At 40.4% G+C, this 16,485-nt stretch overlaps 1 protein-coding gene across 1 annotated transcript; it reads right to left on the bottom strand.

Moving 5' to 3' along the window:
• Positions 1–364: 364 nt before the first annotated feature.
• Positions 365–2,877, bottom strand: LOC142609320 (uncharacterized). Its single transcript, XM_075780892.1, has 5 exons — positions 2,777–2,877; positions 2,451–2,694; positions 1,470–1,828; positions 771–837; positions 365–449 (listed from the first exon to the last, which is right to left on the bottom strand). Exons 1-5 carry the CDS (start codon positions 2,875–2,877, stop codon positions 441–443), a joined length of 780 nt encoding a protein of 259 aa, XP_075637007.1. The 3' UTR covers positions 365–440.
• Between the last annotated feature and the right edge of the window lie 13,608 nt (positions 2,878–16,485).

Raw genomic sequence — 16,485 nt, 5'->3', positions numbered from 1 at the left:
GAAGGGAAGAAATCTGAACATCTAGTAATTAGAATGCCCATTCAACTAGGATGCATAACATTCATGGACTCTCTAACATGCACAAAAGCGAAAAAGTATTCTATGTTTCTTACTTTCTTATATAACTCTCTTGAGGAAAATAATAATGATCCTGTCACACAATGTGATATAAGAAAATCTTTCATAAAGTTTGATAAGTATTATATGAAAGTTTGGGATAGAGATGCTTCCATTTACACTTGAGAACATAAATTTGGAAGTAAACTTTAATCAAAGATGTCATAATACTATATTAGGTCTATATATAATATGCATGCAAAACAATATTTGTTGATAACATGTTGTTATTACTTCTTACTTTTACCTCTCTGCCAGACCAAAACTTCCCTACAAGAGGGATGGCCCAAACTCTGACCGGGCCTTAATCACTCCCAATTTCCTCATGCTATCTGCACCCAAATAAAGAAAACAACACAACCAATTAAACTTACATTTACATAGACAAAAATGCTAAACAAACATCATTTCTATAAGTACAGTAGGAATTACAAAGGTATCAACCCAAAATAATTCCATTTGAATATTGCTTTACGTTACAACCTATTTATATATATGTTGGCTTCTTTTTTCAACAAAAAATATATATATATATATATATGTATATATATATATGTATGTATGTATATATATTATGTTGGCTTTCTTTATAGGGGGTGCAAAATTATACTTAGAACTTAGAAGGCACCGAAAATTGTGAGTAGCACAAATACCGTGTAAATATAGGGGTCTTGACGCCCTCCAGTGCCTGATCGTTTCACCTCTTCAAGCATTACCAACCTGCATAGATATTCAATTACCACGAAAATATAAAGATTTTTAGCTCTCATTAGTCCATACTCACATCATCCCTTACAATAAGATTAGGTACACAAAATTCTTCACAATAGTTGTGAAATGTTATGATTAGTGCTAATAATGATAGTGTCAATAGTGGACCAAAGTAAAACAAATGTTAGCCCAATCAAAACTTACCATATCAACATGTTATAAAGAATATTGCAAAAAAGTTTGTGTCCTTGAAATATTGGATACAAGAGTGAGTGAGGAGTCGATCAAGCCACTCAAAAAAGTAATGCTGGAGACAAAGCATTTTTTTTTTTTAACAATTTTTTTCAAAACTACTGATACTTCATGTTGTGATTAGAGTAAATTTTTTTTTCACCTCATTTGGGTTGATTACTAACACCATATTTATTATGCACAAAATCACAATTCATGCCAATTATGAAAAATATTATGTTCTTAGATTTATTAAACTAAAGTATGATTCAATGCATTTCAAACGGTTGAGGGTTGAAATGATCCAACTCTATAGTGTTTGTGCACTCACATCATAATTAGCCAAACAAACACGCAGAGAGCTAAACGTGCAAATTAAGAGAGACAGAGAGAGAGATCAGAGATATCACATTCTGAGAGCTTTGCTTGTGTCAGGGCTGTCACCGAGTGCTTGACGGATCTTCACTTCAGAGAACCAGCCAGCAGAGAGGAACTTCAAAATGGCGTCAGCTCGGCGACGAATATGATTCGAGCCAACTCGCTTCCTCTTCTTCATCATCTCCTCGGGGCCGGGGCCTTGCCTTTTCGAAGTAGTGGTACCACCGTAGTGGCTACTTTGGCTTCGCGCGCTCGAATTGCTTGACAAGCATGATGCCTCTCTCTCTCTGGATACAGATTCAGAGGTCACCGTTGACGATTTGTCGGAGCTGATTTTACGTCCATGTCCATCGGAGCTATACTGAATCTTCGAGCGGCTCTTCCGAACAACCTGTGAAAATTTGAAACGATTAATTTCACGGATAACAAAATAATTCATTCAAATTATAAAGAATTTGATCAATTAAACAAATAAACTATGGCGGTACTTGAACAGAGAGAGAAAATCAAAATTGAACGGAACCAGAGTGAAGTTTGAAGATATTGAGCAATGAATTTGACCAGATTGGATTGGGAAGTGATGAAGCCAAACAAGGACTAAGGAGATTATTTTTGTTACGTTTCAATTGTCAATGGCAGCAAATTTCGAAATTCAAATGTGAGCAAAAAACAGAGCAAACAATACACTCCGAGCTTCAAATCCGAAAACAAGCAACAAAATAAACTCAGGTCTCAAAATTCAAAATCTAAATTATAAATAAATATAGAAAAAGAATCACAAGCAGAAGCAGAAGCAGAAGCAAATTAACAGAGGAATTCAAATATAAGCTTACAATCAAGAGGCCAAAAGTTCAAACATAACGTGGAGCACAAGCTGCACAACAACTCTAACGCCAATAGTTCAGAAAATCTGAATCAACCCGATCGTTGTGCATATTAAAATCAAATTCAAAACAAACAAATTACATAGAATGCAAACCGATTAAGCAAAATTGAACCATAGCAGAAATGACCTTGAGATTCATTTGATGGTGACGAGCCATAGCAGAAATGAGCCTCATCCTACACGCTCGAATCTCCTCCGTTGAAACCACGCTGGTGAGGGAAGAAGAGCAGGACACGGAAACAGAGCGCTCGTGGTACTCGTCGTCCTGGAGTTGGAGTGACAAATCCTTGTTTGAATCCTTGAGCACCAAGCTCTCTCTGCAACTTTTTCTTTTCCTTCCATCCTTAAGCGACACGTCCTCACGATTAAACCTACACAGAGAAAAATTCAAAAACAGAGAAAGCCGCGGCAACGAAGAGAGATCAAAAAAGAAGAAGAAGAAGAGAAAATTACTTGGGAGGAGGGGAGATGAGAGAAGGAGGAGTGGCTGAGGCAGAGAGGAGAAGCAGAGCCGAAGCAACTTTGAGTTCGAGAGGGCACGGGAACTTTTCCATTCAATTCTCTTTCTTTCTTTCTTTCTGTTTCTCTCTAAACTCTAAATCTGGCGGGGGGGGTTAATTTTCAAATTTTCTTCTCTCTCTCTCTCTCTCTTCCTCTAAACGGTATATGGTGACTTTATTAGCATTCTGTTATAAAAGGAGATAGTTTAGAGTGACAAGCAGAGTTTTAAGACTATGTGACAGGTGGCAACTTCTCATACGTAGACAGGGATGCTTAACTTTTTAAGTTTTTGGATCGATGCTTCTCCAATGGAATATCATATGGACTATGGTGTAGTGATTGGGCTGTTGTTATATTTAAGGTTTACTTACTTACACACACAATCAATCTCGAGATACTTTGATTTTGATTTTGTGGTTTACTTACTTTCACACACAACTGACACAAGCACTTCTGAGGTTGAGGAAATTTTTATGCAAATCAATGGTAAATCTTGAAAATAACAAATGAGTCTATGTACAGTATTTATATCAATGTTACCATGACTTTTGAATAAAGTTGTGTAAGAAAAGAAATTTTTAGAAAACAAGAATGGAAAAACTCTCTAAATCTGAGAGAATTTTATATTGAATCACAGAATGATTGTGAAAGTATATACAAAATAATATAACTACTCTATTTATATACAACACCAAGAAAAAAGGAAAAAGGTGGGAAAGCTAAAAACTAACTTCTAACAAACTTCACTGTGTAATGGCTTCAGGTGGTGACCAACCAGATCGCGATATCTGGCCTTGCGTGTGACCCTCTTTGATTCACAACCTCGCACGTGTTTACTTTACATTTTCATTAAACAAAACGTTGTTGTTTCCTTCGCTTCTTTATTTCTTTCACCAAAACAACTTGATGTCATTTTCTTCTTGTTCTTTGAAGCTTCTTTCTCGTTTAGTTTCTGATGTCGTTTAGCTAATGTTAATGCATCTTCAACACTCCCCCTCAAGTCTTGAACTTTAAGTTCTGAAGGAGAAGAGTGGCCAGTGCTGACAGATAAGGCAATGTATGAAGCCAAATCCTACAGTAGGTAGAGTCCTCTGCACTCTTTACCCAAACCAATCTTGCTCCATTAAGCTAGGTCTTGGATAAAACAGCAATTACCAAGAAAAATGAGACAACAACAATGATGTTTTGTGAGCTTACTAACAAATATAATATTAATACTGAAAGAAGGCACACATAGTACATTAGTGAGGGTCAAAGTAGATGAAATTTTCACGGTGCCTATATGTGTTACTAAAGCTTGTTCCCCATTTGGCAAGTAGACACAAGAGTGGACAACTGAAATGACAGTGGTAAGTAACTGGATGGACCATATGGTTTGTAGCACCAGTGTCTATAATCCAATCATGTGATTTATAGGCATTTCTATCAACAAGATGAGTAGAAAATATAGAATGTGTTATGTTGGGGGAATCCAGAATGGATTACCTAAGAAATTAGATGGAAAGGATGAAGAAGAAGAAGCAACAGATGAAGCTGGCTGAAGGGATGAAGCAGGAGCCATCAGAGAAGCTGCTTGATGAGAAGATTGAGTACCAAAACCTGATCTTGTTGCTAAAAGATCTTTCAGAAAACTAATGAGTTGCTCACACTGAACCTATGAGATGGGACATTGTGACAAAGGTGCTTGTGAAGGAGTCTGTGATGAAGAACCAAAAAATTGAGTGGCAAATGGATTCTGTGAACCATATCCAATCTTAGCTTGAGAACCAGCACCAGGAAGCATGCCATTATTTGAGAAAACACTAGGAAAAACACCATTGTTTTGGAAACAATTGGGGTTAGTTGAAGAAAAATTACCTAAATTTCTAAAATTAGCAGATGGAAAAACAGTTGAAACTTGATTAGCCAAAACTTTGTTACCTCCTTTAGGCTTATACCCTAGAGGAAAGCCATGAAGCTTGTAACACTTGTCTGCAATATGACCAGTAAGACCACAATATGTACAAATTGGCCTTTCCTTTTTAGAATTTCCTCCCTTTCCACTATGAAAACCTTGATTGTGCCTTTGATGCCCCCTGTTATTATTATTAGCATACATTGTAGTAGCTTTAACAAGATAAACCATATTAATACAATGACCTATGCTCCGTCTCTTTTCTTCTTGTAAAATAAAGAACAAACTTTGCTAACAAAGGGAAAAGGTTCAATTAACAATATCTGACCAATAATATTCCCATAACTCCCATTAAGAAACAAAACACATATTCTTTATGCTGAGCATCCAATTGAGAAGATTTGGATCCACAAGTACAAGCACAAGTGCACATAGTGAAAGGTTGATAGTTGATGAATTTATCCCAAAGCGTTTTGAATTTGGTGAAATAAGAACTCACCATGAGTGATCCCTGTGAAAGATGATAAATTTCCTTTTGCAGCTCAAACAATCTTGGAGTATTTCCTTGTGAAAGCCTATTTCTGAGGTCAATCCACAAATCTTTGGAAGTGTGGATGTACATGACACTTGCTTTGAGATCCATGCTAAGAGAATTGTCAGCCATGAAAGAACTCTGGTGTTGCATCTACTCCAAGTATTGAACAATGGTGAAGACGGATTTGGCTCTGGAATTGAACCATTCACAAAGCCAAACTTGTTTTTGGCACTCAAAGCCATAAACACTGATCTCGCCCAACTCATGTAGTTCTTTGGTCCAGTTAATGGCTGTGATGTAAGTACAATTCTAGGACTTTCAGTCGCTGGTAGAAAGTAAGGGTTATTAGCAGATTCATCTGCCATTGTTGTACCAAACAAAGGTGCTGATTGTGTGAAATTGAAATTGGATGTGGTGTTAGCAGAACTGGAAGCCATGAATGAGCAAGGAAGCTCTGATACCATATAAGAAAAGAAAGTTCTAGAAAACAAGAATGGAAATGCTCTCTGAATCTAAGAGAATTCTATATTGAATCACATAATGATTGTGAAAGTATATACAAAATAATATAATTACTCTATTTATATACAACACCAAGAAGAGAGGAAAAAGGCGGGAAAGCTAAAAACTAACTCTAACTAACTCCTAACAAACTTCACTGTGTAACGGCTTTAGGTGGCAGATCGTAACATCTGGCCTTGCGTGTGACTCTCTTTGATTCACAATCTTGCACGTGTTCACTTTGCATTTTCATTAAACAAAATGTTGCCGTTTCCTTTGCTTCTTTATTTCTTTCACCAAAACAACTTGATGTCGTTTTTTTCTTGTTCTTTGAAGCTTCTTTCCCGTTTAGTTTCTCATGTCGTTTAGCTAATGTTGACGCATTTTCAACAAGTTGTGGTGTGCTTTTATATTAGAATTTCTTTTCCTCTCCTTTGTGTATGTATTTGTTTATCAAAAATACAAAAAGAGTAATGTGGTGGCCTTTTTTGTGATTTCGGGCTGGACTGCCTCCTACTGTACTAGGTCCAAGTGTTCTGGATAAGAGAGTCGGGACCAGCCCAACTGCAACTCACTTTGGTCCAGCTTTTGTGTAAACTATGCCTCGTTTGCTGAAACTTTAGTCACATACCCATGGCAAGTGAAATTTCTGCAGAAAAAAAGTTATGGCAGAATGGGTGCAACAAAACAATGATAAGTGAAATACACTATTGTTAGGAAAACTAAGCAAGCAATCTTGCATTAAAGTAAAAGAAAAGAACAAGTTGTAAGTGTAATAATAAAGGCTAGAGGAGAAAATATAGCAATAATCAGTAAAGTCAAAGAAGAAGATGATTAGTTTGCCACATTCAGTTTTGTCACGAGACTATGGCCAAGGAGAGAACCATTTCCTCAATGTGGGTAACCTTGCAGGAGGATCCTACCGTGGAAATTACACAGTTTAAGTGAACAGACCTGAATGGTTTGTACCTAAACGGATTCTTTTTCTTTTGTAGAGAGTAGGCTTTAAGAGGGAGAGGAGGAAAGAAAACTTATTGGTGCATGCTCGTCATTCTACTATTTCTCGCTCTTTTTCTAACTCCCTGTTTCTTTTCCTCTATTTTACTATTTTAATTTTTTCCTTTTGCTTTCTTTTGTGTTTTCTTGTGCGATGTGATGGTGATTACTCTTGTGGTGATTGCTCTTGTTGCTCCCCTTGTCTGTGCACGACAAAGACCCTTTATATACTGTTTGTCGTGACTGTTTTTTACCATTTTACCCCTTAACAACCTTTGTCTGGTTTAAGCATTCTTACCGACCACCACTAGTTTGTCAGCGCCCCAGCCACCACCACTTACCTATGCTGGCAGTACCACTCCCCATTACCAGACAAAGAAGGTTATTTTGTTTGTTTGCTTATCATGACATTCTCATCTGCCACGGTGTGGGTGTTCTCTCTTCCTATCCCTCATGGCATGCACCTAGTGGTTCTAGCTCATTCTCCCTCTTTTAGGTGATACGTCATCCCAATAGAATATTTCCCCCAAAAGAGCTTGAGCGGGAACCCCAGAATAGGCTTCCATTTCTCCCCACCATCAGACCATACCCTCTCTTACCTTTGACCTATGATCCACCACCCCTGTATTGGCTGGGTACAAGCTGGTAGTGCCTGGGTCTTGCACATGCTCCACTTCCTGTGTACGTTTAAAGACCTGTCCGTTACTCATGCGTTTGCCATGGTTTGGGGCTTGTTTGTGCACTTTGCCGCCCATCCTTGACCTCTTATGGCGTGAACTATCTTTTGGTCTTTCATTCTTTATTGGCCTACTTCTTTTCAAGGGCTGAGCTTTGCTTGAGTTTTCTTCCTTTTAGTCCATTCCTTATTTCGCCAGTAGTCTTGTTGTCATTCCTGCCATACCATTCTGCTATTCTTGCCACGGTGCTATTTGACCCGTGTTTGCTGGGCCTTTTTGGGCCTGCTGCTCATTCTTCTTTCAATGACTTCGTATGGTCATTCATTTTGCTTTTGGGCTCTTTTTCAGCCCGTTTTCTTGTGGGCTCTTTTGTCCCATTTCTGGCTCTTTTGTCCCATTTCTTTCTCTTTGGGCATCCTTGGCCTATTTCCTAGGGCATTCTCATCCCATTTCCTAATTCTACATTCCTGTGGGCAATTTGCTAACTTTTTTGGGCTTCCTTGGCCTAATTGCTTTATCCTTCATTATTGGGGCTCATGGGCTTTCCATCAACCCCTTTTCTTTCTTATTTCATTACTTCGGGCCTGCTGTAGCCCATTATTGCTTTTCTTCATTACATAATACCCATGAGTTTACTACTTCCTCCTTTAGACTCCTCTAAACCCATTTGCTTTTCTCAAGACCCATTTATTTATTTTATGTGCCTATGATTCATTATTCTTGCCATTAATAGTTCTTTCCTATCAACCCACCATCTCTCTCTTTTGCCCATATTGTTGGGTTTTTTCTTGCTGCTAAGCTTTTAAAAAATGAGCATCAACAAGTAATATATAGTAAATGTTAGGTCTTCAAGATTTTTTATTACATTGCTAAGTATTAAAGATATTGATCCCCTTTTCACTTTGTGTGTGTTTGTTTGTTTGTTTTTTTTTTAAATTTAAAAAATATTGATATATACATAATTTTATTATAATTTGAAGTGGTTTCATATTCAACTTATGCCATTAAAGTCTCTATTGAATAAAAGCTTATTACAATTCAGATAAGTTGTGACCCAAACTTATCTAAATACAAAATATTATTACATATGAAACTACAAATCTTCTAGTTTGTTACTATATTAGAAATCTTATATAAGTCACGTTATATACCTTAATGTCTTTCACATGTGTTTGGCTTAGGAAGCATTTGTGGGTCATCACCTTGCAAGTCCAAGGTTAGAGGTTCAAGTAGTGACAAGCCCAACTAGTTATTATTATTATTGCTATTTTATTCTTCAATAAAAAAAATTGGATGACCTTTTTTGTTATTTTTTTTTCTCCTTATGTCATGTGATACACTATAAGTATATTAAGATAATTAAAATAATTACTCTAACTGAAATGTTATTGCCAAAGTTTCAAAATTTATATAAAAAATTACAACAGCGAGTGAAATTCTACTACCAAGGGTTCTTTGAAATTTAATAACAAAACAAAAACCAAACCTAAGGCTTGAAATTTTGGGTCAACTATAAATTCTTAATAGATTAGTGAGTGTTGACCATATGTACTTTTTTCACCATTCTATTTTATTTAAAGTCATACTTTTTGTTATTTTCTGCAATTGACATTTTTTTACTAATTGTATTATTTTTATTTTTATTCTTCCTTTATTTATTTATTTATTTATTATCTCAGATTAACTCTCTTTTTTCTCATTACTATACTATGTTAAGCAAATAAGCTTAATCAAATGCATATAGACTTTGACCATTGCATGAGAGATTTTTTTTTTTTTTTAATTTCTTTTTGTTGTTGAAATCATATTAGCAAAATACACATTATTGTTGGATGGCATGTGATTATGCTCATAACAAAATCACTCACAACTAGTGGAGTTCATGAGAAGATTAAGAAGGGAGAGGTCCGGTTCTATCCAAAATCACTCACTCACACAATAGTGTGTCACTTTTCTTGAGCCCACTAACTATGACCTTGTTAACGGCCTCGGCTTGCCCATTTCCCTGAGGATAAGCTGGGGTGGAGTATCTATTCATGATACCTATGTCACCACAATATTGCCTAAAGGCCTTGCTGTCAAATTGAACGCCATTGTCTGAGATAAGTGTGTGTGGTATACCGAATCTAGTGACAATATTTTTCCAGACAAACTTCTTGGAATCAACATCTCTGATATTTGCTAAGGGCTCGGCCTCAACCCATTTAGTGAAATAGTACGTTTCCCACAAGAAGCCATCTTTTGTTTCTGCGGCTCTCGGAAACGGCCCCACTATGTCCAATCCCCACCGCGCAAAAGGCCAAGGAGTGGAGAGAGGGTTTAGAACCCCTCCGGGTTGATGAATATTAGGGGCGAACCTCGGCATTGATCACATTTTACGGCATAGTCTTGAGCCTCTCTGCATATTGGGCCACCAATAACCACTGAGTCAAGGCCACATGGGCTAAGGACTTTCCCCCGGTGTGGCTTCCACAAATCCCTTCATGCGGTTCCTCCGGAAGTGCTTAGTTGATTCGGGGTGCACACACAACAAGTACGGTCCGAGAAGGATCGTTTGTACGATTTTTGGTCCTCGGACAACCAAAAACGTGGCGCCTTTCGACGTATCTTATACGCCGGACTTGTCTTCAGGAAGGATATCATTCCTAAGAAAAGATATGACCGGGTCAATCCAACTAGGTCCGAGCCTTATTAGATGGATGCGGGCCGCCTTGGCGGGGGTAAGAGTTGGCTCCGGCAAATCCTCCACAAGGGACAATCCTGGGCAAGCCACGAGCCGAGGACGTTGCTAACGTAGCCAAAGAATCGGCATGAGTGTTTCCACTTCTAGAGATGTGAGTTAGGACGAAGGAGTCAAATTCGGCTGGCGACGCTTGACTGGGCCAAATATTCACACGTGCAGGGTCTCTAGCCTCCATGGTCCCCGTGACTTGGCCGACCACTAGCGAGAGTCCGAGAACACATGGATTTCCTGTCCACCCATCCTACGTACCATCTGCATGCCCACCAAGACTGCGTCATACTCGGCCTCATTGTTAGTAGCCGAGAATGCCAATCTCAAAGATTTTTCGAAGACAATTCCCTCAGGGGACATTAGAACAAGTCCAACACGGACCTCTGCGATTCGACCCCATCCATGTACACTTTCCAAGTCGAAGGCATTGCGGCCGTGATCACACCAATCGATTTTCCATCCGTGTGTGCTTTTTTTAGAGTTTCTTCTAGCAATGGTTCGAAACTCCGCACGAGTCGGCGAGGACTGGCCCTTCACCGAGGTGCGAGGCTTGTATTTAATGTCAAAAGCCCCTAAAATGGTTCCCACGTTTTGCCACCCTACCCGAGTAATCGGCGCTGCGTAACACCGCCTTGAGAGAGGCAATTGGGTCGAGCCACTTTACGGTGTGAGGCCGGAAATAATGAGGAAGGCTTGCGCGTGGCGTGAACTATGGCCGGAAGTGCTTTCTCCAAGAGCAAATAGCGCACCTCGGCCTCATTTAAAGACTTGCGACGTAGTAGACCGGTCTTTGCACCCCGCTTTCATTCCTTATAAGGACCGAGGCCGACGTGGACGGCCACTTGCCGGATAAGCAAACAAGACCTCGTCCGCCTCGGGCGAGACAAGATGGGTGGCCGAGAAAGATATTGCTTAAGGCTGTGAAAAGCTAACACGCAATCCTCGGTCCATTGAAACCCTTTCCATTTATTCAACAATTGGAAGAAAGGACGACGCAGTCGGCGGACCGAGAAATAAACCTATTCAATGCGGCAATCATTCCGGTCAATTTGGATCTCTTTTGGGTTCCGAGGCTAAATTCTGGTCGAATAGCCTTGCACCGGCGGGTTCACCTCATGCCTCTGTGAGTAATCATGTAACCCAAAAACTTTCCGGACCCCACGCCAAAAGAGCATTTTGAGGCGTTAAGGCGCGGCTTGTACTTTCTTAGCACTGGAAGGTGTCGGCTAGATCTTTGACGTGTGAAGGTATTGTTTTACTCTTCACCACCATATCATCTACATACACCTCGATGGTCTCTCTAGTTGCTGTTCAAACATTCTAGTCATCATTCTCGGTAAGTAGCCCCGGCATTCTTCAACCCGAATGGCATGACCTTATAGTGGTAGTTCCTTTGTTGGAGTAATGAAAGCCGGTTTTCTCGATCCTCCAATACTAGTGGAATCGATGGTAACCTTGGAAGGCGTCCAAAAAACTCATTCGAGGATGTCGAAGCAGTGGCATCCACAAGTTGATCAATACGCGGCATTGGGAACGAATCCTTGGGGCAGGCCTTGTTCAAATCTGTGAAGTCCACACATACTCTCCACGTTCCATTCTTCTTTTTAACCACAACCGTATGCACCAACAATTTGGGGTAGAAAATTTCTTTAATAGCCCCAGCCCTCTTGAGTTTGAGCACCTCTTCCTTTACAGCCTCGGCATGCTCTTTGGACGAACGTCGAGGTGGTTGCCTTCTCGGCACAATGGCAGGGTTGACGTTCAAACGATGACAAATGAAGTTCGGATCTACGCCTGGAGCCTCATAAGGGTTCCATGCAAAAACATCAATATTGTCCTTAAAAAATTCCAATAACTCCATCTTCTCTTGGTGTGGCAAACGTATGCCTACTTGGAAGAACCTCTTTGGATCATCAGATATCAGAAACTTCTCTAACTCCTCACAATGAACCTCCTCTCCTGTCACCATTCCAGGTGCATCAAGAGCCGTTAATTGCTATAAGTCTTTGCTGATTAGAGCCAAAGACTCGGCTTCCGTCTGGTGCAGCACTGTAGCCGATATGCATTGCCTGGCCACCGATTGGCTGCCGAGGACCTCTTCAACACATTCCCCCGAGGGGAACTTAACCTTAACATGCAAGGTAGAAGAGACAGCTCCAAGAGCATGCAGCCATGGCCTGGCGAGGATGGCTGTATATGGAGAGTACGTGTCAACCACAATGAAATCCACCTCAACCGTTTCTGAGCCGGATTGAACGGGCAAACAGATTTGTCCCTTCGGCACAACAGCACTCCCTTCGAAGCTTATAAGTGGCGAGTCATAAGGAGTAAGATCTTCCAGCTTCAATCTTAACCCCTTAAATAGATCAGGGTACATGATATCTGCACCCATTGCCACGATCTATCATCACCCTCCTCACATCGTAGTTCCTATCCTAAGCGTAACTACGAGGAGCATCGTCGTGGGGTTGGATAGTCCTACCTTATCCTCCTCGGAAAATCCCTAGACGGGCAAATTTAGCTTCAACCTCTTCGGCCTGCTGCCAGGCTCCTCGGCCCGAGGATGTGAAACTACCATCACCACAGTGGGACTGAGCCGGTCTGCGGTGCAGCAAAAATAACATTAATTGTTCCTAACGCTGGCGAGATGAAATATTCCTCTAATTGTTTGAGCCCGGATTGGCGCCACACTGCTAGGATGGCACAAGTCTTGCTTCGGTTTTCCCTCACCGACAAGGTTTGCTCCAAGTGATTCCAAAGGGTCCAACGCAGTTCTCGGTAGTGTGGCCCACATCACGATGGTATTGGCGAGAAGAGGTTCGATTCCTCTTTGTAGGATCTCCTGCCATCTTGCTAGGCCACTTGAAGAAGGGCTCCTTACGAACTTTTTCCAAGGCGATGTCTTGGTTCTCGGAACACGGTGTTCAGCGCCGCGAGGTCTTTGCCGAGCCGGGCTACTTGAACGTAATCTCTCCTCGGCTTGTTATTGTGGTACTGTCCGAGCTGAAATCCCTTCTCCTCTGCGGGATAACCTTCTCCTTACCCTTTCCTTGCGTTGGTTTTCCTCCACCCTCTTGTACTCGTCAATACGGTCCAGCGAGGCGACGTACGCTGCGGACGGGCTTTTTAGTCAAAGACTTTCTCGGGTCGTGATCGGTAGGAAGACCTACTTTAAAGGTATTGAGCGCCACCTCATCAAAGTCGCCATCTATTTCATTAAACATCTCCGGGTAACGGTCGGAGTATGCTTTCAACGTCTCACCTTCTCTCATGGTCATGGATAACGCGGCGAGTCCAATGGCCGAGGTACGCTACACGTAATGAACCGCGAAGCAAATGCTCCTAGTAAGCTCCCGAACGAACCTATAGACCCCGTTTTAAGGCCGTTGAACCACCTCATAGCAACGGTCCCAAGCTAGAGGGAAAACTTTACACATCGGGGTCTCGTTGTGAGAGTGCACCGCCATCCTACGGTTAAAGTGACTCACGTGCTCCACGGATCGGTCCGGCCATTGTAGATGGTAAAGGTGGGTTGAGTAAACCTCTGGAAGCCTCCCGCTTCTCAATCCTCCGTGAAAACGGAGATTTGGAGAGTTGGTGCAACGCCCGACTCATAGCATCGTTCCACGAGCCCCTAGGAAGGCTTCTTGCGTGCGAGCTGGGGCGGTCGTCCTCCTCACCGGAAGGACATTGCACGGGGGTGAGCATGACCTTGAGCAGCCAGCTACCTCCCGTACCTCCTGCGAGGAAGGATCGGATGAGGATGGTGAAGACTGCGTCTGGCGCGGCGTAGCTTTCTCTTCAAACGATTAATTTCCTTCTGCATGGCTTTAGCACCATCCTCATGGGTGGTGCTACCCCCACCACGAGTATGGCTAGTCCCGGGGTGTTCTGTATGGACACTTCCCTCACGATCCCTTCGATGCTCGAGACGCTCGAAAAGATCCTCCGGCTGTGATCCCTGTGACTCTGCATGGTGAGAACCCAAGCATGCCATAATATCCCAACTCCTTCCAGACTAGATTCCCCACAGACGGCGCCAATTGTAAGTGCACAATTGCACTTGGACCCAAAGAAGATTATGGGCTCAGGTCCAATGAGCCTTAAACAATAAAATTTGTAGAGTGTGGGCTTGAAATCTAGGTTAAAGGTACTGAGAACTTGACAACAGCCTGAGAGTTACAAACACTTGTGAATAACAATTGTTAATTGCAAATAGGCCTCCTCGGATGTAAGCCGATGACCAATTCTGTATTATTTATCTTTCTTTCTTACAGGTTACAATCCTTAATTTCTTTTCTTTTTCTTTAGAGAGAGAGAGTAAGCGAGAGAGAGCAAGAGAGATTTCCCCCATTCTTTTGCCTTCCTCCCCCTTAAATACCCCTTTTTTAGATGCCTTTTGGGACCCTGGGTAGAAGTTTCTACCCTACTGTTCAGGGGTCACTTCCCCATTAATGCGGCCAGGGAGGTAGGTGCAGAGCCTTTAATGCGGAGGTGGCAGCCTTTGCTCTAGATATTTTCCTTAACACTGGTGTATCGAGAAGGTTCAGGGTTTCTCCCTTTAACCATTAGTCTTTCTAGAGTTGTGCTTTGACCTTTATAATGAAGCTTTGAATTCTCTTGGGCTTGTCCGAGGAGAAGGTCGTCCTCGGCTGCACCCTTGGACCCTCGGCGTATTGGCAATTCATAGAGTTCAATTCTGGGGCAGGTCGGCCCTCCATGCTACAGTCTAAAGGCCCATATGCCCATTTGGGTCATTTTACTCCCCACAGTGACAATGAATGTAATTAATGTTTTTACCAAAAAAAGTTTGATTGGTATCAGCATACTAAATAATGTAAAAATATATTCATTAGAAGATTAAATGTGACCACATAGGGTTATCATAATTAACTAATTATTATATTTTCAACATTAATTAATTTAATAATAATAAGAGTGAAAGATATATACTCATCCTATTAAGAAGTCTGTTTATAAACAAGTGTGTAGCTAAACGTTATTTGATGAACAATCACTTAAAAAAATAATGCTCAATAAAGATATTAAATAAAAGGGTTTTTTAAGATGTAGAGTATAAACTAGAAGAATTTATTCATAAATCACTATTTTGCATTGGGTTTTATCTACAATTTACTTCAACATACGAAATATGTAAATTTCTCCTGTTGTTTTAGATTTCTTGAAAATAAAACTCTTAATTTATTTCTTATATTTTAAAAGTTAACAAATTAATTTTTAAGGTGAGTGTAGTCAAATTTGTAATAATTGTAGTATCACACTTTTGGCTTTGAACAAAACCGAAAAAAAAGGAGTAAATTATCTCGACTTCAGTTTTGGAAATTATATATATTTTTTATACAAAATATAAATTATATTTTAACTTAATCTATGAGTATACGTATGTAAAGCTCATTTTTAAAGACTTGAAATTTAACTCTTAATTTGCTCGATGTAAATGGGTTGTGACTATGATGTTGTGGTCGTTCCCACGACGCCACTTCACTCGTTTCTCCTTCAAGACAGTTGACAATTTGCTTATCCGTTCTGTACTTTGCTAAAAGTGATAGTGTAATTTTTTATTTTTTTTTAAAATCCCATAGAAAACCGTTTTGATTTGGATAGAATGCCAAAAATAGGCCAAATTAAAAAAACCGTTGAAGTTGAGAGACTGCCAGTGCCAGTGCCAGTGCCAGTGTGCTACCATTAGCAATGCTGAAATTTTTGTGTCTGATGATTGGTCAATCATTGAGTGCCATTTTTGGAGTTTGCTAAACAAAGCAAAGATCAAAACTGAAGTTAAGGTCTGATCAATAAGTGTGCCGCAAGCTAAACCAAAGTATGAATCACTCTAATTTGACGTCGAACTCAGCTGGATTACACTCTTCGAGTTAGAACTTAGATTGCGTTTTTGTTGGGTTAGTCTATGATACTGTTCATAGACCAGCCAAGTGATAAAAATGTATGAACACTAATTTGTATTAATAAAAAAATATTTTGTTACAGTATTTTCAACAACGTTATGAAACTTTTTCTCGACTCAAAGACACGTGAAAAATATTGGCATGGGGAGCTGAACCTTGGCAATCACTCAATCCTGCTCAGTACGTTTGGTGTCTCTATTCTACAGTATACTAACATCTTTTTTCTCTTTGTTTTATGATCCCATATGTATGTGAATGTGACTTTCAAACCTAAAATTTATGTTTATGTGAGAGTGTGGTGAGTCTAGTTTGCTCATTACCAACCATAGATGACATGAGACCATTTATAACCGTCGGATGCGGCTGCATCAATAGTCCAGATCCATCAGAAGGGGTGGTC

Source organism: Castanea sativa, chromosome 9 (genome assembly GCF_040712315.1).
Source record: "Castanea sativa cultivar Marrone di Chiusa Pesio chromosome 9, ASM4071231v1".
Taxonomy (NCBI): domain Eukaryota; kingdom Viridiplantae; phylum Streptophyta; class Magnoliopsida; order Fagales; family Fagaceae; genus Castanea; species Castanea sativa.
The sequence above is the reverse complement of the archived record's forward strand: the minus strand, read 5'-3'. Positions and strand labels throughout refer to the sequence as shown.

Excerpts from the sequence above, each read along its gene's own strand:
- LOC142609320 (XM_075780892.1), bottom strand. The coding sequence starts at position 2,877 with ATGGAAAAGTTCCCGTGCCCTCTCGAACTCAAAGTTGCTTCGGCTCTG. Across the intron at positions 2,695-2,776 it reads CTCATCTCCCCTCCTCCCAA|GTTTAATCGTGAGGACGTGT; the intron begins GTAATTTTCTCT and ends TTCTCTGTGTAG. Across the intron at positions 1,829-2,450 it reads ACCATCAAATGAATCTCAAG|GTTGTTCGGAAGAGCCGCTC; the intron begins GTCATTTCTGCT and ends AAATTTTCACAG.